Source organism: Pararge aegeria, chromosome 1 (assembly GCF_905163445.1).
Source record: "Pararge aegeria chromosome 1, ilParAegt1.1, whole genome shotgun sequence".
Taxonomy (NCBI): domain Eukaryota; kingdom Metazoa; phylum Arthropoda; class Insecta; order Lepidoptera; family Nymphalidae; genus Pararge; species Pararge aegeria.
In genome coordinates this window covers 17,794,130-17,816,670 of record NC_053180.1, presented here as the reverse complement: position 1 = coordinate 17,816,670, position 22,541 = coordinate 17,794,130, and the positions used below count along the sequence as shown (strand labels likewise).

Sequence of the window (22,541 nt, the reverse complement as noted above, 5' to 3'; positions counted from 1 at the left end):
TATGAATATTATTCTTACCGGATTCCAAATAACGCTCATTTCCAGCAATATCTGCGGGTAGTTTCCTTTCGCCCGTGCTCTCATTTTCTTGTCCTTTAAGGCAAACCACCTTTTCTCCCCGTTCCTTATATTTAAAAGAGGTACTGCCAATTTCCCGAGAAACTCGACTTTATGATCGTGGTCTTCATCGTATACTGTTAATTCTAGTATTGAGCTTATATCTTTTACTGTGCTGAAATAATGCCCAGAGTTACTTTCTTAAACGTGATATGGAAGTATGGTATGTTCATTTAAATTGTGTACTATAAGTTATGGATTCCCTTTGACGTCATCACATTATGAAAGTGATGTTCTGATGGAATTATTAGTTTTTAAATTATTCAGTCACTACTCATTAACTTTATATACCAATGAGTCGGTAATAGACACCATCAATGAAAAAAAAAACAGGAGGTTTAGGTATTTCATTGATGTGGCAAACAAAAAGCGGTGGAAAGGTAAACAAAATTTTACCGATGTATTAAATGAATTTTCGAATTGTACCTATAATTGAATACTAGCTGACCTGTGCAACTTCGTCTGCACCAAATTGGTTATTACGGAAAACACAAATAAAATGACATTTTCTAAAAATGAATCCTAGCTAGATCGATTTATCGCCCCCGAAGCCCGAAACTACCTGTATACTAAATTTCATGAAAATCTATGGTGCCGATTCAGAGATTCCAATTATATATATACAAGAATTGCTCGTTTAAAGATATAAGATATATTATCGGCAATTTCAACTTAAAGGTCGATCTTCTAGATCTTTCTGAGTACCTATTTCAAGTTCGAACATTCCTGTGAAATTAACTTTGTGTTTAAAATCTGAAGTCCACTTTTTCTGACCTGTCTTGTAATGTATACAATCTTTTCGTTTCTTTATAGTGTAAAGTTTTTATTTAAGTAAATAAAGAAACACACGTACCTACCTAAAGAAGATCTCTTTTCATTTGGTTTGTTGTTTTTTCTTTTATCACACTGGGTTTTTTATATTTTTGAAAAATACTTCACTTCAAATAATACTAATGAAGGTCTTAAAATACAAGTTAAAAAAATAAGGTTTAGATGTTTCACGCGAACTGAACATGTATCACTTTTGTATATTGTATATACCTACTTACAATGTAAATATCTTCATCCAATTTGGCGTTAAAGTCTTATACTCTGTATGCGTTTGTAGCCTTGCATTCCCCAACTCGAGCACGCAAAAGGGATCCGATTTTCCACCCAAATCCGCCGCCGCTAAGCCTTTAGCACCGTATACTTTCACGCAGAGCCAGCCCACCCCACTCGCTGTTTCGTTCAGGTGGTACCAGGTCTAAAATGCATTCAGGTAGTAAGCATTAAGAAACACGTTTAGGATATAAATACCCTACGACAATACACACATCGTTATCTAGCCCCAAAGTAAGCTTAGCTTGTGTTACGGGTACTAAGGTGGCTGATGAATATTTTTATGAATAATATACATTAGCACTTATAATATACAGATAAACACCCAGGCACTATAAACATTCTAGCTCCCTTTGACTCTATAATGGAGAGTGTTCTGAAGAGTTGTTTGCAAGATCACTTAACATCAGGTGACCCTCTCGTTTGCCCGCTATTAATAAAAAAAAAAACAATTCATGTTCAACACAAAAAAATTCCAGTTGTAGGAATCGAACCTATAGCCTTGGACTAAGAAGCATGGATCGCTGCCCACTGCGCCAATCGTCCGTCAATATTATGTACTTTTGCACAACTTAAACAGTAGTTTATGTTGTGCAAAAGTACATCAATTTTGATATGCGCACTATTAGCATGAAAAGGTAGGTAATAACAGAAGCGTTGAGTTTTAAATGTACTTCATAAAAACCGTATATTTTTACGCGATAAATTGTCTACGTCAACTCTTTGTCACTAAAACTATCTTAATCCGTTGTTTGGGCACCCATTAATTACGTGAAGTGATTTTAACGAATTTTGGGTATTCTCCCTATTGGTTATTGGATAAGGTCGAGACGAGCTAACGTCTGGACCTTTGCTGCGTGAAAGAAGGACAAAAAAGCAAAAACATCTTCAAAGTTTTATTAGTGAATGAGATAAGTTTACATGTCAAACTATCAAGATAAATCAATGAAGATTAATTCAGCTCAGTAGCAAACTCCTTTCTGAGAAGGCATTCGAAGTCATGTTGGTGGTCATGGTTTTTTAGTCATGTAAAGGAGACTCATGTATCTTATCCAGCTGATCTATACAACAGCTCGTGTGCAGCTGCGAATTGAAAGCGTCCATTGTTAAATACTGGCTTTCTAATGATAGTATTGGAGTAATGCCAACATTATACGTGCACAAAGCAAGTTCTGCTTTGGATGTATTTTTGCACATTTTGGGCAAACTTGAATGTCTAATCCATTACCTTTTTAGAATGGTAATTTCAACGGCTTCATAGATTAGTATGCATTTTGTTTCGAAATTTAAATACTCATCAAACATCAAACATCAAACTTATAACAAATCGTGATGCAGTTTGGGATTGAATCGTTCTTGAAACTAATTTGTATGCCGTGAGGTCGATTCTAAATCGAGTCGAAATCATATAAAAAACATGATTTGATTGTAACATCAAAACAGTGTAAAGTGAAAGCAACGCTGCTTCATCATTCAAATACCTTAAAAGTGTTTTGAAAAGTTTAACTTATTCATTTTAGTTAATTTATGAATTTTCACCCATTGCTCAATAATTTACAATTCATATTATTCGATAGTTATGCGCTTTGGCGTGACGTTAGTTGAATGAAATAATTTTTTATTGCGTAATTAATTTATAGTCGATATGGGTAAGTAATCGATCAATAATGTCTTTCAATGTTGATTTTAACATTAGATTTTAATGTTCTCACTAAACTATAAAAATATTACTTCATTAAAATGAATACAGTTTGTGTAAAAGAAATATTTAGTTACAGATAACGGGGGTAAAAATGATTTTCATAAAATTTAAAAGCGTTAACTATCTTTTACTTTTAGAGACCAATATTCTCAAATCTAAACAAATTTGGTCCAAATTAACAAAATAACCTTACTCTTTTTCAGATACACCCGACACAATTTTGCTGTCTGACGTCACTTCTGTATTTTTTGTACTGGTTTGACAGCAGTGATCGCGAGATTTACGCCTGTCGTAAAACCTGTCGTGAGAAACGTAATCACCCTGCGGAACAGACACCCACGCACGAAGGGCCGGCCGGTATCAGCCTTTAAAATACGGGCTTATAGGGGGTGATGATTCCAAAGATTTATTTGTACCGAGTTTCACTGATAAGGATTTTTCTGTTTTTTTTTGCTTTGCTCGATAAAATCCGCTGCCGTGCGCGAGCTAATTGGGATAAAATACTTAAATTAGTAAAAAGACTTACATATCTTCGTTCGATATTTTCGAGATCTCTAGGGTTTTCTCTGTAGCTGGCCAGGTCTGTGATGGTCTCCGATTGCGTCGTACCACTTATTGTGAGCAGGAGGAATATCTGCCCATTACCATCTTCCAGTTCTTGCCATATGTTATGAGTCTTCTCTCTTTCTAACCTTGATAAGTCTATCGCGCATCTAGAATAATTTGAGACGTGTTTTTGTCAGTGACTTAGAAACAACTGTATTAAATAGAGTAATTTTTTAACAGTAATAATTGACGGACCTAGGAGATGGGCTACCTGAAGGTAAATGGAAAAAAAATGCCTATAAACACAGCAAAACTACGCAGGGCATGCAAGGAACACGTCCTGTAACGTGCAGCCCTGTGTCCATCAACGTAAGTCGTTAAAAAATCATAGAAAATGCTTTCATAAAAATATATGTTGCTAACGGGAGCGAGAAAAATCAATGAAATGTTAAGGCCGGCCTAAATATTAAATGACTGATATGACGGTTTTTATGAACGAAATAAGTTCTAATAATGTGCCATAATACTAAAGATTAAGAAGTATTCCAGAGTTTTTGACGCTAAACCATCAAAAATTGTTAGCTATTAACACTTATACTACATACTGTAAAAGCATAAAATAATACAGCTTTTTTCCCAGTTTTCTAATCCACTGTACAAAAAAGTATCATTCAGAACGAAAATATTGTGGTGACGTTGCAATATTATGAAACATAAACTTCTTCCCTTACTGACGCCAGTCATACATCGTAATATACTTTCGATCAACGACTATCAGTGAATATATTTACATAAATCGAACTGTATTTCTTTTTGATCGCCCTCCATTTGACGGGGAATTGTCAGGAGATGTTGACTTTACAATGAGTAACATCTCCTGAAGATGCTCCGGTTTCGGAGTGAAACGTGCGTAGAAGGTACATTGCCGAAGATCTGTTTGGTGTGTAGTATAAGGATTGAAGAAATTATAAATTACACTATACAGATTCTCCTGCTGTTCGCGGAGTATAGCAAATTAAGCTTTATTTTCAAAATATATTATGGATTTCCGCAAAGTAACGCCTGCTTCTATTCAACATCACACAAACATTTTCCAGTTGTGGGAATCGAACCCACGACCTTTGACTCAGAAAGCAGGGTCGCTGCCCACTGCGCCAATCGGCCGTCTAATATACTATACTCGAAGCGCAATCATTGTGTGTAGTTCCGATGGCCATCCGACATACAGAGTTAAGCGCTTACAAACATTAAACAAAATACAACTGAATTAAGAACCTCCTCCTTTTTTTGTAAGTCGGATCAAATATACTTTACTTTTTTTGCCTATTAATAATTATATTCGTTGAAACAATACTCCTAATTATGAATTAGATTTTTAGTCGTAGTCTTACCTTCCTAAAAAGTCATCTTTCGTTTGTTTGTCCTTATCCCATACGGTTACTTCCAGAATCTGCTCCTGATCGTCGTACAGATGAAGGTCGAACTGTTCCAGCCATGACGGATGCAGTGTCTTCCATACTACCTTGCTTTTGTATTTTTCGTTACCTAACCTGAAATTCCAGTAAAATTTAAGATATTGACAAAAGAGAACCTTAAGCTACTAACTTTATTTGTTTACCCAAACTCACCAAAAATACTCAACCACATGGATTTCTTGATATTCTCATGGTATAAATTAAGCCATTCTGATACAGTACAGTTATTCAACAATAAATATGATTTTGATTCGTCTATAACAGCATAAAACTATAATAATTATAAGGTATATAGACAAGAACTTGTAAAAATATATCCAAAAGAGTGACTTTTTAACATTCTGTCGCGACCTTCTGCTATTGAGCCATTAAAGCTTTAAAAAAACAGAGCCATTAATCAATCGTTGTGAAGAGTGAAGCAGCAAATACGTTCCTTTATTGCCAACATACAAAAGGTCTCTTTTCATGAATTTTTAAAAATTTAACGTGGTCACGGGATTAAGAACATACAGAATCCGTGTACACGGCTAATGTTGAAGCGTTGAAAACCACTCCACTTTAGAATGGTTTCTCGAACAAACGGTTAGTCACTTCATACCATTTTAAAGTTCACAGTAATTATTTTACCTCTAGTGTTGTAAACGATCACCATAAAATGGGAAAAAGTTTGTGAGCTAGCAACATTTAACCGTAACCGGGTCGTTTTCACTGTTTTTGGACACAATGCACTGCGTACAATAATGGCTGAATGATGATTCTGTACGTTCTTAATTCAAATAACGTAGTTTAATCGTTGGCGATGTTAGTGTGGTTAAGGTCTAGTTAGCCTTTGGAGATAGATGTCAAAACTACTCAACGGATAACAAGATACCTATTAACTGGCGAGCAACCAGTGAAATGGCTTTGTAAACAGTATACTTTTAGTGATTGTATGTGGCGATTTCAATGTCGACATTTTACTAGAAAATGCAACAACTGCTAGATTGCTTAACTTATTTAAATGTTTTAATTTGTGTCACACTTTTAGTGAACCTACTAGAGTAACTGCAACTTCAGCATCCTGCTTAGATAATATTTTTTTCAATTGTGACATTTTAGATAAAAGAATAATTAATAATTTAAGGTCAGATCATTGTGGTCAACTTATTACTGTTTTAAATACTATCAATAAAAGCAGACAGATTATAAAGTGTAGGCCAATAACTAAGACTAAATTAATGCGATTCAAACGTGAAATTACTGCGAAAATCCCTGGTATTGCGTGCGAACATTTTCATCCGGACAGTCTTTATAGTGCACTTTTTAATACTATAAACAACGAATTTAATAGAGTATTCAACTTTAAGCACATCAATGTCAGTAATAAATTAAAATTTAGTGACTGGGCTACTGTAGGTATATATAAAAGTAGGGAGAAGTTGTATGAGCTGTATGATGAAAAACAATTTAATCATACTCCAACTTTCGTAGAACACGTAAAAAAATACTCTAAAATATTTAAGAATGTTTGCACTAATGCGAAATCGCTACACATTAAATATAGTATAATGAAATCTGATAACAAAATACAAACAACCTGGAAAATAGTTAATTACGAGTCAGGAAAAACTAAATCTCGTGATGTGGATTTTGAACTTATTGTTGATAACAATAAAGTGACGTCTGACAGGGAGGTTGCTAATACTTTCGAAAACTTCTTTCAGAATGTTCCCATTTTGTTAACAGATTCTCTAAGCTCTTCACCAATAGCAGCTCAGCGTATATTGAGAGATAATGTTAAAGAGTGCAATGTTTTATTTAATTTTAAACATATATCTGCAATAGATATTGTAAAGAATTTCAGGTTATTAAAGTTGAAAAAAACCGGTGATCTGTGGGGTATGTCGGTGATGGTCATTTCTAACATTATTGACGTTATTGCCCCTTATCTAGCTGTAATTTTTAATGAATGTGTTGATATGGGTATTTTTCCGAACCTAATGAAATGTAGTAAATTAATACCCCTTTTTAAATCCGGTCATAAAAATGACCTTAACAATTACAGGCCTATTTCAATCTTGCCAACTCTTAGTAAGGTCTTTGAAAAAATTATACTTTATCAACTTTTAAATCATTTTAATGTAAATAACTTACTTCATCCGGAGCAGTACGGCTTCACTAAAGGTCGTAGTACAACGGATGCAGGCGCAAGACTCATAAAGCATATTTACGATGCCTGGGAACGTTCGCAGAATGCCATTGGTGTTTTCTGTGATCTGTCCAAAGCATTCGATTGCGTTGAACACAAAACGTTGTTATTAAAACTAAGCCACTATGGCATCAAAAACGTTGCACTCAATTTAATTGCCTCTTATCTAAGTGATAGAGTTCAAAGGGTATGCGTAAAAGACATAAAGTCTAAGGGATCATCTGCCTTAATGGGTGTCCCACAAGGCTCAATTTTGGGTCCCTTATTGTTTCTGGTGTATATAAATGATCTGCCACACCATGTCAGGGGCACTTGTGAGATTGTACTGTTCGCAGATGATACATCTCTCATTTTTAAGACTGATAGAAACAAAGATAATTTTGACGACGTAAACCGTGCTTTGTCACATGTGTCAGACTGGTTTACTGTTAATAACTTACTTTTAAATGCAAAAAAAACTAAGTGTTTGGAATTTGTTTTGCCTAACGTAAAAAAAATTGATAAAAACATCATAATAAATGGAGAAACACTTGAAATAGAAAACTCCACTGTTTTTCTAGGAGTGACCCTAGATTGTAAGCTACAGTGGGGTACCCATATAGAAAGCCTAGCGAGTAAACTCAGCTCAGCTGCATATGCAATCAGGAAAATTAGACAGCTTACCGATGTTGAAACAGCTAGGCTTGTTTATTTCGCATACTTTCACAGTATTATGTCCTATGGGATCTTGCTGTGGGGAAAAGCTGCAGATATTGAAAGTATATTTATACTACAGAAAAGAGCCGTACGATCAATATATAAACTTGGATCACGCGAATCGCTTCGTGAAAAATTTAAACAAATAGGTATTCTTACAGTAGCTTCGCAATACATTTATAGTAATATAGTCTTTGTGAGGCAAAATATTAATCTTTATAAATCAAAAGCTGAAATTAACAATCGACTTACCAGAAACGGTCATAAATTAGTGATATCTGCATATCGTCTGCGAAAGGTGCAGAACTCCTTTGTGGGGTTGAGTATACGCTTTTACAACATGATTCCTAAGGAAATTCTTGACCTACCAATGCATACATTTAAAAAATGTGTAAAAACGCATCTAGTACAGCGAGGTTACTATACATTTGATGAATTCCTCAATGACAAGGTAGAATGGAAGCAGCCAGCCTCGCTCTCATCTCCCGCAAGATAGCAAAATGATTGTAAATGTTGATGTTGGAAAAGAGCAACTACTGAGTTTCTTGCCGGCTCTTCTCGGTAGAATCTGCTTTCCGAACCGGTGGTAGAGTCACACAAACATGCATACTTGACGTTTCAAAAGTGCTTATAAAGTAGGCCTACTTGAAATAAATGAATTTGAATTTGATAATAACCATAAATAAATAATTTAATAAATATACTACGACAATCTAGCCCCAAATTAAGCGAAATTGATGAATATTTTTATGAATAATTTACATAAATACTTATAATATACAGATAAGAACCCAGATACTGAAAAACTTTTAGAAATTAGGGTCACTGCAAACTACTCTAATCAGCCGTCACGTTTAATCATTCTTCATTGTTCTATGTCCCATAATTGAAACGCTGATTAAATTAAATAAAACAATATAATAACGCACACGTGGAAATACCGTAAGAAGGGTTATTGAATTGTATATATCTAGAATGTTTAAAAAATTACCTAAATTTACAATACGGGTCGCTGGATCTTGTCTCGACATCCATCGCGGGCAGGTTCTTCGCCTCCACCAGCACTATCGTCACCACGGAGCTCCATATCTGAGCCTTCAGCCTTTTGTTCACGTCACTCAGCCTTGTGTTCTTTAGGAGGTACTGGAATTAAAATATTGCATTGAAAACTGTAGGCTCTGAAACGTAGTCACTCGGATTCTACGGGTGATAAGAAGGCTCGGGATCACTCAGCGGCCGATGGAGAGAGCTATGCTTGGACTATCTTAACTGGGTCCAATCGGGAGTAAGGAGATCCGTAGAGTCCGGAGTTATTGACATAGCACAAAGGGTCGCGAAGTTAAAGTTTGAATAACAGGGGCACATAACTTCGAGAACCAGTGGATGTTGGGCTCCCAAGGTGCTCGAATGGTGACCTCGCACCGGTAAACGTCGCGTTCGCCCATTAGACGTCCATTGTTTGACATGATGATGATTATGATATATACCTATACTCCATCACCCTCATAACAAAGTACCATAAAACATAGACGGATAGTCAGGCGGAGTCTTGAAGATCTTTCTGACCATTCGTCTGTCTGTCGGGAATTATTCTTCGGGTCGACTTAACCAAGTATATTAGTGTATTTACATTTTTCTAAGTGTATTTACAACCACAGTAAGACGTGCTTGTCAATACACTTAGAAGTGCTTGTAAAGAATAATCTATACTTTTGCTATTGTGAAATAAACTAAAAAAATAACAGACGAACAGACTTATTTAGTCGCGAAGGATTACGACCTTGCGTAAACACTAGACAGAATTACTATTTTCTCGTAAAATACTGCGTAGACAGTGATGGTAAATGCTAATAAGTAATACAAGAGCATAAAAGTATTAGACCGCTTTGTGATTCAATAATTTTTAAAGAAACAATAAATTATTGGTGACGCCAGAAGACCCCTTTTTCATTTAACTTCTAGAATTGGTAGACAAGATATGTTGCACAAAATTTAGTTTACAAAGGTTTGCGGGATGCTAATTCGTAAGCTAAATAAGCAAATATTGTTAGTTACCTTTTGGGAAATAAAATATGATATGGTTAGTATTTATTTATTTGTATCTAAAATTATTCTTCTTAATTATTCTTATCATACAACATTAATTCAAAGCAAATAAACAGCATAGTAGTAGTAGTACACACGGCAGCTGGGTCGCCAGTTTCTTATTCTTAACTGGAACTTGGCTGACACGCTGTCGTGTGTCTTGATAATATAATTATGAAAAATATGTAAAACAAATTCCTTTCCGTTCCATAAGTAACACAAACCTGCGCAATTTCAATTACTTGGATGGCATATTTTTCCAGTAATTTAAATTTAAAAACCACACTGCTGCACTGAATCGTTGAAATTTTTATTAGAGTTCGGTTTATAAATGACAGAGTTCTGACGTAACAAACATCAAAAATATACTGTTGAATTGAGAACCTCATTCTTTTTGAAAGATGGTTAAAACTGAAGTTTGACGTTTACATTTACAGTTAGCCAAACGTTTTGACCACTCTGAAGCGACGTGACGTTTAGGTCCTGTGCATTCACTCTTATTAATTAGGTAACGTTTATTAGGCCAAAATTAGTTAGTATACACCTTACTAATAAATTTTAAAACATTCATTAAATTAGTAATATTCACAAGCTAATATATAACATAGATTAGTTATCCATAGACATGCATCCACCACCAATAAAACACGTTTGCGTTTAAATACCCTATGTATTCGGTCTCCTTTTCTTATGATACTCGGGAAACGGTTGCCAATCCTCTCGAGAAGAACGGAGCAGGTGTTGATATTCGTTGGAAGGTCGTGGTTAGTTCCAGGTGGCAGGCTGCCAGCTCTTGGTCGGATTTCTGAGGGTCTGCAGGAGAGGTAGTATCAAACTTTTGGAATAGAAGCTCATATTGTTTAGTCGCGAGGATTCAGTGACGACGAAGATAATGGGGCTGGCTGAAAACCAGTGCTGCCAAATTTTTATACTTTAACAATTATTTTATTTCACAAATTTAAAACATTTTAATTTATGGATCGATATATGGATTTTCATGTGTAGTTTGCTGCTAATAAAAAAAAGGGTTTTTGTTATTTTACTTAAATTTAGTAGAAGTAGGTAAGACTTTTTGTAACAGAGCTAGTCAGGGGAAGTTCTACCGCCATGGTTATTTCTGCGCCAAACAGCATTGTTCCGGCATGAAGGTTTTTCGATTTTTGGATGGATACTTGCCGATAATCTCCTGATTGGTTGCTACGGCGTGGAGAGCCGGGCGAGCGCGAGAGCTCGCCATGAGAAGAGCACCAGGGCTCGATGACATTGGGGGGGATTTGGAGGACGTCAACCCAAGGGTGCCTCCTTCGAGGACTCGGACCTCGGCTGGGTTCAAGTTAATCTGACTGTTTGGTGGACTCTGGGACTAATTATTATTTAGTCCGAACGCCCCCGTGACCGTGGTAAGGGTCTACGTCCGGATGACGTCAGAAATCGGGGCCATTCGGTATGAAGAGTGCGGTTGCCGGTGTAATGACACAATGGCACATGATTTAACACCTACTCCTAAGGCGTATATGTTAAGCCGTTAAGTTGATGGACACAGAACAGGTGTCCTATAGATGCCCTGCTAAGCGTAGCTCTGTTTTAAAGCGCTGGTTGTACATTTAGCATCCAGTGGATAGCCTGCTTGGTCCTTCCCATAGCAAAAAAAAAGTTTGCATGCTTTGATCATCATATCAACCCATTACCGGCCCACTACAAGGTACAGGTCTCCTCCCACTATGAGACACAAGTGGTCACTGACTCACGCCAATCAGACTCAGCGTCTACTACTTCAAAGACTCGGTACATGCTTACATCCGAAGTGTATATTGGCGCGTTGCACTGCCAACGAACCGTTTTTATTAAATAAACAAAATTATACGGAGGATGCAGATCATTAATACTTACTTAGTATTTTGATTTTAGTAGTGTTATAAAAAAATGTGTGTGTAGTTTAAGAATAAAACTATACCAGTACGAGTGACCTTTCTTTAAGAAGTAATAATAAAGTTAAACTATCAATTCCACAAGCGTGTATATATATTATATTGATATTGGAATAAATCATTCGGTAACAAGTTAACGCTCCACTGCGCCCTTTATGTGATCTATACTATTTGATTCACATAATCGAATATAGTAGATACTACTACATAATATGGGCATCATATATTTTAACATGGAAATATTAATGGCGACACGATAATAGTGTAGGTTATTTCATCCGCGATAGAAAGAATTGTTAACAGGAAATTCCCAGTGCTATTTTTCGGTTGATAAAAATATAATAGAACAATGAAAAACCCTTTTAAATTTTAATATGATTATTCATTAAAATATAATCACCACGGTTGTCAATATGCTAAAGAATTCTCTTTCATAAGAGAGAAGGAATTGAAGCATTGTCCCAACACACTGCTATAATATGGGTTGACGGGTTTTCTCAATTATTACATGTTAGTGATAATTACTAAGATCAACAGCTTGACGTGCTTTTCGGTCAAAAACGCGTATACCGTCAAAGAAAAAATGGGCATAACATCACATGTTTAAGAGTCGCAAATCCTCTACTTCTGATCTTTATTTTTAATAACGTTCTTTCAAAAATCTGAGCTGAAGAAGTGTCGGCAAATTTGAGCTTTAATTAATACACATAAGATCGATTTTACTCCGATATTCAAGTAATTCCATACTCGAAAACGACACATCGATTGCAAGCGAGTAAAATTTTTTTCGAACTGTTTCTCAAACAGGTGGATAGTTGCTTAATTCCATCTAGCAGTTGACGGTAATTATTGTACCTCTAATGTTCTAAATATTTAATAACTAATGTTTTTACTATGTTAAAATGAGAAAAAGTTTTTGAGCTAGCAGCGTTCCGCGGGTGTGAAGGCAGACGTGCGCAGGGAGTTTTCACTGTCTTCGGACAAAATGCACTGCATGCAATAATAGTTTTGTATGGTTTAATTCTATGGTCAAGAATAATATAATATAAATTTTTTTCGCTGCGATAAACTACGCAGATTATTAATAGTTTTAGTTCTTTTAACTTAATTTAGCAGCACTCAGCACCTTAAGTAGGTATCATAACTTTATTTTTCAGTTACACCGTGATATTTATATCCTCTTTGGGTTTGAAAATATTAAAGTTGTGAAAGTTAAGCAAAGCAACGAATAAATAAAGAGCTTAATTGGTTTAACTGATAGCCATAAAAGCCGAGACCGGGACTTAACGAGCTTGCAACCGCTATTTTAGTTTCGCGAAGTTCTACTCAGTACTACTTTTGGTTATCTGACGCCTATCTCAACAGGAAATCTTCGGAGAACAAAGCCTACTTACTAACTTCTTGATACTAATAATTGGCGAATGATGAGGATCCTGCTGATGGAAAATACTTCGCAGGGCATGTAAGGAACACGTTGTTTAAAGTGTCGCCCTATGTTCATCAACGGGGGGCGTACCTCGATGTTGAATTCCGCGTGCCTGAAATTACACCGGCAACCACGCCCGTTAGACCGAAACACAACAATCCTGCTTGACGGCAAACATCAGCACGAGCGCTAGAATAAGCGGTAGTACTTCCCTAGACAAGCTCTCAATTTTTTTGGAGAGTGGGTAATCTAAAATAGTAATGAAGGAATTCCTCCGTGAAAAATTTAAAGAAATAGGTATACTTACGGTAGCCTCACAATATATTTATAACAATATAGTATTTGTAAGACAACATATTAGTCTTTATAAACAAAACGTGGATATAAACAGTGGACTTACAAGAAATGGTCATAAATTAGTGACATCTGCATATCGTCTGCGAAAGGTGCAGAAGTCATTTGTGGGATTGAGTATACGCTTTTATAATATGATTCCTAAGGTAATTTTGGACCTACCAATGCATAAGTTTAAAGTATGTGTTAAAACACATTTATTACAGCGAGGTTATTATACAATTGATGAGTTTCTTAATGATAAGGTTGCTTGGAAGCCTCCTGGCTCCGCTTTCATCTCTCACAAGATAGAAAAATGAATGTGAAAATGTAAAATGTAAATTTTTGATGTCGGAAAAGAGCAACTGCTGTGTTTCTTGCCGGCTTCTTCTCGGTAGAATCTGCCTTCCGAATCGGTGGTAGAGTCACTACACACGGACAGACTTGACGTTTCAAAAGTGCTAGTATTAGGCCTACTTGAAATAAATGAATTTTGAATTTTGAATGAAAATATTTTGTTAATTTTTGGTTTTTGAGTTGTTTATTATTATTGTTATTTTGTAATTCTTAATTTTATATAGCTATGTTTATATACATATATATATATTTGTTATTATTTGTACTTGTTGAATTCTTTTTATAGCCCCGGGGAGACGAATTGGACAACTGTAGTCTTCACGTGTGTTTTTGCTAAATAAATAAATAGCTCTATTACTATGCTATTTACTTTGTAATGTAAAACAGAAACGTATTTCTTAAGGAAATTAGAAATTCCTGTTTCAAATTTGTGCGAATTATATTTAAAATGTTCCCATACCTACGTTTGAAGCACCTACATAAAATACTTCATAACATTTCGTTCCATTTTTCACGCCAGTGAACACTGCCGGCCAGCTGCAGATATATAGCAACAAAATATACAATTTCGTGCTATTTTGCTACACGCTCGTAAATGATGCAATGTATTATGTGTACTACACCATTACGGTACGTTTTAGTATAATAAAACTAGATATAGATTTTACTATAATAAAACGCTGAAAAAAGAGATGTTTAGTTATTGTTAGAAACTGACTTATTTTTATGTTTAATTTAACCCTTCATCGATGGCATTTAACAGTCCACTATTGGACTAAAGGCCTCTCCCAGGGAGAGGGTTTGTCCATAAAGACCATGCTGGGCAGAAGTGTTGGTGATTGACCGTTCTCTGCAGTTATAATCTCTTAGTCGCCTCGTACGACACCCGCGGGACCAGTTTAGGTGGGGACAACTATATTGTGATCTGCATCACCACGCGGCATCCGTCAAATAAACTCATATATCGGTATATATATTGTATGTACTAGCCCGTCAACCTAGATGGGAGAAATATGAAGGCTTTAAGCTCGGCCCAACCATGCCAAACTTGGGCATTTATAGGTTAAGGATGATTTTGAACATTACTAGTGTATATTTTTATAATTTTTACCCGTTTTATTCTTAATTCATGGAATTAATTATTTCATTATACTTACATAAGACAATTATTTATTTTGTTTATCTTGAATTCGATTAAAACTATTTATGCAACCAGTGTACGCAACTGCCAAATTTAAAGTATATGAATGAAACCGAAACGTGTTCGATGCATCTTAGAGTTTTTAGTCATTTATTGTCATCATAAAAATATGACGATTTCCGTAGTAAGACTGCATTAAAATGCAAGCCTGTGGTTAATCATCCGTCATAATTATCACATACAATTCCAGAAAACGACGGATAATATTATAATTTAAAAAATAAAATGTAATTGATTAAAAAGAAATACACATTAGTGTTGACCATACACAAAAATCTAAAAAAAAACTAATAATTGTTCATGCTACGTGGTTACGACAAAGTTGTACGAATTTATTTTTATATTGACAAACGAAATTTGACTGAGGCCTTTGAATAATTTTGGCAAATAGTTATTTTACTGATAACGCCGTTAGGTATCTAGTTTCTAACTTGAAATACTTGGACTTGCAATTCCAAGGACTCCGTATCTAACCTATACTAAAATTATCAAAAACCATGAAAAACCCATTATAAGAACAAGGGAAACGGTTTAGCGTACGTGAGCGTTGTAGTATATAAATAGGCTTAGTGATAAGCTCCGCTCTAACAGTTTGCCTAGACTGATAAAAGCATTAACCGAGTACCTGCTAGCCGCAACTAGGTACACGTTAGGTACATTATGTCATACATAGACTTGTTCGGTTTCTTAATAAAAAAGAAAGGTAGAATTCTGATTTCAATTATGTATACAATTACAATTCTATTGCATTATTTCGACTGTTTATGGTATTAATCCAATTTATAACCTGGGCGATATATTATAAAAATTAAGCTTAATTTGATATACTCCGCGAAAAACAGGAGAATCTATTGGTATGGTGTAATTTATAATTTCTCCAATCCTTACACTCAGATCTTCGGCAATAATTGTTAGGAACAATTTATTCATTAGTGTAAGGAACAATAATTCATAGTTAGTGTAAGGATTGGAGAAATTATAAATTACATGATACCAACAGATTCCTGCTTTTCGCGGAGTATAGTAAATTAAGCTTTATTTTCTATAATATATCATGGAACTCCGCAACCTGCCTGTAGCCTGCTTCTATCCAATACTTAGGCGACAGATTATTTGAGTATTATAAAAATTTAAAGAGTGATTAATTAAATGATGCTTTCGATTAGCTGAAATATCTGCTAGTCTACGAAATCTAAGCATAAATAGTTACATACCTTTCATCACTAGAAGAAATTCTAGAGAAACAGGAATCACTCGAACTGTAGAAGCTGCAATCATCATCTACAGCTAAATTTGACGTCGACAAACATCTCCTATAAAGAACGCCGTTCTTTTCAATTGTGAGAAATTCCATACAAATTTGCTTCGGATCTAAATTTAAATTAGGTTCGTCTATTATAACAGATGGAATCAATGCGTTTTGTTTTTGTGCAGAATCTGTTGAATCTGTGAATGATTTTTCGTCTGTGGGGTATTTTTCTTCAGAATTAGTATCCTTGTCTCCATTAGAACTTCTATCTTCAGATAAATGTGCCACTAGCCGTGATATTTTTGCCTCTATCTTTGTTTGCATCTGGTCCTGGAAGTCTTCTACTCGATCTTGAATTTTGTCATGTAATTTAATCAGTCGATTCTTTAGTCTCTCCATTTTCTTTTCTTTGTCGGCCATTTTAACTTTGTTCGAATCAGTTTTTTTTAATTCCATTTATATTCGTAGCAAAAACGTGTTTATTATGAAGTCCAATTGGAATACTTTTTAATTTGTCAACTGTAACCTTTCGTAAAGTTTTTGTAAAACACACACACAACTGGAATGTTTCACAATAACTTAGTTTATCTTCATCGTTAAGAGAGCTTCCCATATGATACTAAAGCATATTATAATCACATATTTTACTATCACACATTCAACAGGATATTACTATCTGTAATTTGACATAATATATAGAACACAATATATCTCCATTATTATACTCGTAATTTGATGATAGGCTGATTTAATGTTCAACTTGCGATTAAAATTTATGGTTCAAGTACCTATAAGGGTTAAAGGTTTTAATATGATGTTGCTTTTAACTTATTTATGATATGTTTCCTATACAAACTGCCTTTTACTATTCTTTATCGATATCAACAGAAAACGAAGGCCTTTCCCCAGGATATAATTACACATTGCGATCCGTTAAACCCTTTTTCGTGTCAAACAAGCAAACTTACTTTGCTTTAATTATCTGATAGATATTATAAATTTATATTGATTGACCTAAATATGTATAAGAAAAAATGAAAAGTCTAGTATTACGTGATTTTTTTTTTACAAAAACGAGCGTAGATCGTTAATTCATAGATACCAGTCTTAAGATTAAAACCTTTTCAGTCTGTGCCTACGAGTTAGACGTATCAAATAACGGAATGTGGGTAGTGTAAATTCATATTTTTCAAGATAAAAGTCAAAGTCTAAGTCAAAAACAAATATTTCTTTATTGAAATAGGCACATAGATGGCACTTTTGATGTGTACATTACATGTAAAATATGACTTAGAAGTAAGTTGATAGCGATAACTAAATTTGTCAACTAAAAACTGAAGCTACGATTGTTCCAAACGCGCACTGATCTAAGAAAAAGCCAACAACACACTTACGCGGTTTTTTTTAAATTAAAACTATTTAAGAAGCAACCTGGTTAGAGCAATAATTTACACCCAAGCATATTTATCGTTGACGTAGTCCTTAATACTATAATAGGACTTTTCTATAAGCTTACGTTTAATACAAACTTTGAACTTTTTAAGAGACATCTCCAAGATATCAACTGTTAGTTTATTGTAAAATTGAAATCTTTTAACTTATATACCATGTGATATTTAATAAGAGTTTCCGCTTTGTCGAGTTTTGTGCTCCCGGACAAAATATTCGAATTGAAGTAACCTTGTTAGTCGATAGCGTCATAATAAATTAATAAGGAAACTATATTGTAGTATTGTGCATCTACGTGACATTTTTTCGCTTCCAATTTCTGAACTTATACGTTTCATAATGGCCTTTGCACTCATAGGGCTGTATTGAAAAATTTAGCATAAAGTCGCATCAGTTACGCCGTCGTGTCAGTTTTTCATGCTCCGTCGGTTGAAGTGTGACAAAACAATGCATAATTAATCCGACGTTATGCCAAGTTCATAGTCAATGAATTATATGAATAAATAGCAATCGGTGATAGCCCAGTGGGTAGGACTTTGATTTCACTTTCGGGGGCTGAGTTCGAATCCCAGCTCCACCTCTTACTTTTCTAAGTAATGTGCGTTTTAAGCAATTAAAAATATCAGTTGCTTCAACGGTGAAGGAAAACATCGTGAGGAAACCTGCATGCATGAGAGTTCTCCATACTGTTCTTAAATGTGTGTGGAATCCACCAATCTGCACTAGGCCAGAGTGGTGGATTAAGGCCTTAACCCCTCATTGTGGGAGGAGACCTGTGCCCGGAAGTGGGCCGGTAATGGATTGATATAACGATGATGATAATATACACTCAACATTTATATTTACCTGTAACATAAAGTGAACTTTCATAATGTTTGTGTCTTGTAAAGTAGCGTTAACGCTTGGAAGATAAATAAATAAATAAATAAAGATGAATCTACCACTCGTTGCAAACGCGTAACACTTCAAACAATACTTTATGTGACATGACATAAAACTCATATCAGTACTTTGATTTGGAGTGCGATGCCCGTAAAGGACAAGTTGAGTAAATGCACCGGAACTCCTTCTACTTACACAAATGTGTGTTGCGATATAATTAATTAACTATTTATATAGTGGTGCAGTTATTGTAATATGTAATCTATATAAATAGTTATTTTTAACACCTCGACTACAAGATATAGATAAATAAATAAATAAATATACTACGACAATATACACATCGCCATCTAGTCCCAAAGTAAGCATAGCTTGTGTTATGGGTACTAAGATGACTGATGAATAATTATATGAATAATATACATAAATACTTATAATATATAGATAAACACCCAGACACTGAAAAACATTCATGTTCATCACATAAACATTGTCCAGTTGTGGGAATCGAACGCACGGCCTTGGCTCAGAAAGCAGGGTCGCTGCCCACTGCGCCAATCGGCCGTCAAAGACAGGTCTAACTTCAAAAATTCATGTAAATTTTAGCCAACTTTTTAAATATAAGAAATCAGACACATCCGTCCATCCACAGTAAGGATATGTCTTCTGCCCACATAGGCCTCCTCCCTCATAGGTCAGAGGGGATCAGAGCATTAACCCACCACCCAACTTGCTCTAATGCATGTTTTTAACGATTAATATTACATGTGACCGATACTGTAACGGATTTCCTGACACATGGCTAATATGGCAAATTTTAGACAGAATGACTTAGTAGCTTACAAATATTGACTTGATCCAGGGTTCGAAACCAGGACCTCGTGGTTTGAAGACAAGGATTTATCACTAGACGCAGACGTACTTAGTGGCTAAATCAAAATCTCTGATGGATTGTATTCAATGAGGTTTTATTGTGTTTTTAGCAAAAGCAAAGTGTTTTAGCTTCGGCAGATTATTTTTCATCGAATAATAACAAATTTCAACTGAACCTTGTTTGAGTTTGGTCTAAAGTAACACCAGTTGTTCTAAATCTATAATCACCTATGAGATCTTTCCTTGAATAACACTGTTACATTCCAGTGTTCAAGGAAACACAAAATATTAGTGTAAAACCTGCCGTATCTCAAGATTGTTCTCATTTACAAATAAACACAGATTTCGTGTTTGTATATACAAATTCTGTACTATCCCTTCTAATAATATTGTGCATGCTAAATTGTGTTTGTTGCTTTGTCTTTTTTCACGCAGCAACGTAAACATTATTAACAGTAATAGTTAACTACGGAAGTAGGATTGTAACCCGTGGGCTAAGTATCTTTTTTTTGTTCCATTACAAATAATAAGTCCCCGACGGCTATCTCAACAATTGGTATGTTATGATGCAGTCTAAGATGGCTAACCTGTCTTTATATAGCTTGGCGTTACATCTTAGACGATAGGGTGGTAACTAGTCGAAAACTTTTTTGTCGGTTACGCTAAGTCTGTAAAAATTTGAAGGAGTACAACTCTATAATAAACTTCGCATTTCGCAACATACGGATATCGAAGTTTCTGAGGGTACATTTTTAACAATTTATATGGATACCTAATAAGTTTAATATGATTGCTAATGAAATAATATAAGATCAATATGATTTCTCTGTAAGTGAATATGTAAAATTATTCTTTAAGAGAAATAAATGATTCTTTAACCTGAAAATGGGAGGAGCGTTTTTGACTTCTTTTTATACGCAGAACTAGATATACAAGTACTTAACTTTTCAAGTATTCACAAAACAGTTTCAAAGCGTCTGCATGCTCTGCGACGTGCATAATAGGAGCTTGATTGACTCGCCGAGTCACAAAAGCTAGTCATTTACTGTCCGTACTCATTACTAGCAGTTATAGTACATGCATAGTGTTTTACATTTTTAACCGAATTCAAAAAAAGGTTTTCATTCGGTTGCATTTTGTTTTTTTTTTGCTACCTTACAATTCTGACATTTATCTGTCTTTTTTTTGTTTGAAACGATATACTGCCGAAGTGGACCCATTCTAGACTTCTGGGTGGGATCCTTGAGAAGTCGATTAAGGTATTTTTTTAATATTTTATGAGAATAAAAAGAACCAGTAATAAGATTTCTAGGCTGCGATTCGATTATGGATGCTTTGGACGAAATTAATAAAGGAGCTGATGGTGAAGTACCGGGAAAACTCTTCAACAATTAACGCCCCTACAAATTAAAATTCAATTTAAAATTTAACTTCAAAAATTCTTTATTCATGTAGGCCTATCACAGGCAATTATGAAGTGTTCATACGTATATATTTTAACATAACTGTAACGGAATCGATATAACTTCGTTCGCCAACTTAAACCTAAAGCTACGAGGGTTCCAAACGCGCCCTGGTCTAAGAAGAGCCCACAACAAGCATAGCCGGGTATTTTATTTTTATTATCACCATCTCATAGTTAATGGAAAATTCCTTTGTGCATCGGGATAAGCAATATATTTTAAATGTTGTTGAGCAGTATACATTTAGCTATTGACACTTATTAAACATCCCACTAAAAAAACTTTCTAAACAGCATTAACTTAATTATTTTTACATTTTCAAGTTGCTGCCACGTAAAACATAAAATAACTAAAAACGTTTTATACCGTTCGCTATTATAACATAGTAGCAAGGAAGTTTAACAAGTAATTATTCAATTTTACTTCGCACCGACTTTAACGTAATTATTTATTTATAATAGCTAGCTTATTGTCTATTATTTTTTTTATATAGGTAGGTATTTGTTTTTATGTATAAACTATCGGCCGCGCCACGCTTCGCTATAGCTCTGTACAATAATAATTTCCGCTAAAAAGAGTTTTGCTAAAATCTAGTCCACCTCTAATGTAAAGTGTTTGTTATTTTGTCCCTAATTCACGCGGTAACATAGCGACGGATTGATGTGCTTGTTTGCGCTAAAACAGTTTATAGGCCGGAAATAAAATAGGCTTCTTTTATCCCGTATTTCACAATGTTATACACGCTTACCCGATGTTCAATAAATGACAAAATAAAAGGGAAAATAAGTCTTCTCGTTTGTACATGGACATCGGTTACGTACAAATTATATTGTTACAACATCCTTTCCACATTAACGACCTTACATTAGGGTTGCCTAATGTAAGGTTTTCTAATACACAGTTAGTTATCGGAAAACCAAGTTTCACTCAACATTAAAATTTGAGATTTTTGTACAATTTAATCAATTATGTCACCAGAATGAGCCCGCAGTCTTTGACAATTCAAAGTATACACTGTCAAATCTTATAGCTAAGTTCAGGGTGTCGGTTTTTTGTGACGGCGTGCGCGCGCATCGTAAAAATTAACTCTTATCATTTTTCCCTAACGCGCCAAAAGAAGTATAACTTCAATAGCCCATGTAACTCTCCGTGCTTTCAACGAACTCTATGACACCTATTAAATACATTAGTTTTTAAGTTCGGGCGTGAAGAAAGGACAAACGAACAAAAAAACTTACACAGTTACGCATTTTAATATTTGTAAGTACTTGATATCCTGATTTCATCCACGTACATCTTCCGGTAAGACTTACCGCGTCGGACCGCACACCCTCGGATTTACTTTTTGCTCGGCTCATATATATATTACTATCTTCATACCTAGCCTCCACGAACTCAATCCTTATTCTGTTGGCTCGGCTTCTAAGAAAATGCCTTATTATATAGCCTCGTGTGGAAAGATCAAGTACG

At 35.0% G+C, this 22,541-nt stretch overlaps 1 protein-coding gene across 6 annotated transcripts in view; it reads right to left on the bottom strand.

Annotated features, from left to right (window-relative positions):
- The window catches only part of LOC120624174 (multiple C2 and transmembrane domain-containing protein), a 123,750-nt gene that overhangs the window by 10,187 nt on the left and 91,022 nt on the right, over positions 1 to 22,541 (bottom strand). For 3 of the 6 annotated variants that reach the window (XM_039890544.1, XM_039890553.1, XM_039890571.1), the window contains exons 2-8: positions 16,370 to 17,080; positions 10,576 to 10,723; positions 8,817 to 8,968; positions 4,858 to 5,016; positions 3,447 to 3,633; positions 1,167 to 1,363; positions 19 to 232 (exon numbers count right to left, since the gene is read on the bottom strand). In XM_039890544.1, coding sequence (XP_039746478.1) covers positions 19 to 232; positions 1,167 to 1,363; positions 3,447 to 3,633; positions 4,858 to 5,016; positions 8,817 to 8,968; positions 10,576 to 10,723; positions 16,370 to 16,860 — 1,548 coding nt within the window. In that variant the 5' untranslated portion in view covers positions 16,861 to 17,080. The remainder of the gene's footprint in view (positions 1 to 18; positions 233 to 1,166; positions 1,364 to 3,446; positions 3,634 to 4,857; positions 5,017 to 8,816; positions 8,969 to 10,575; positions 10,724 to 16,369; positions 17,081 to 22,541) is intronic. The other 3 variants (XM_039890562.1, XM_039890579.1, XM_039890589.1) reach the window with 2 other exon arrangements.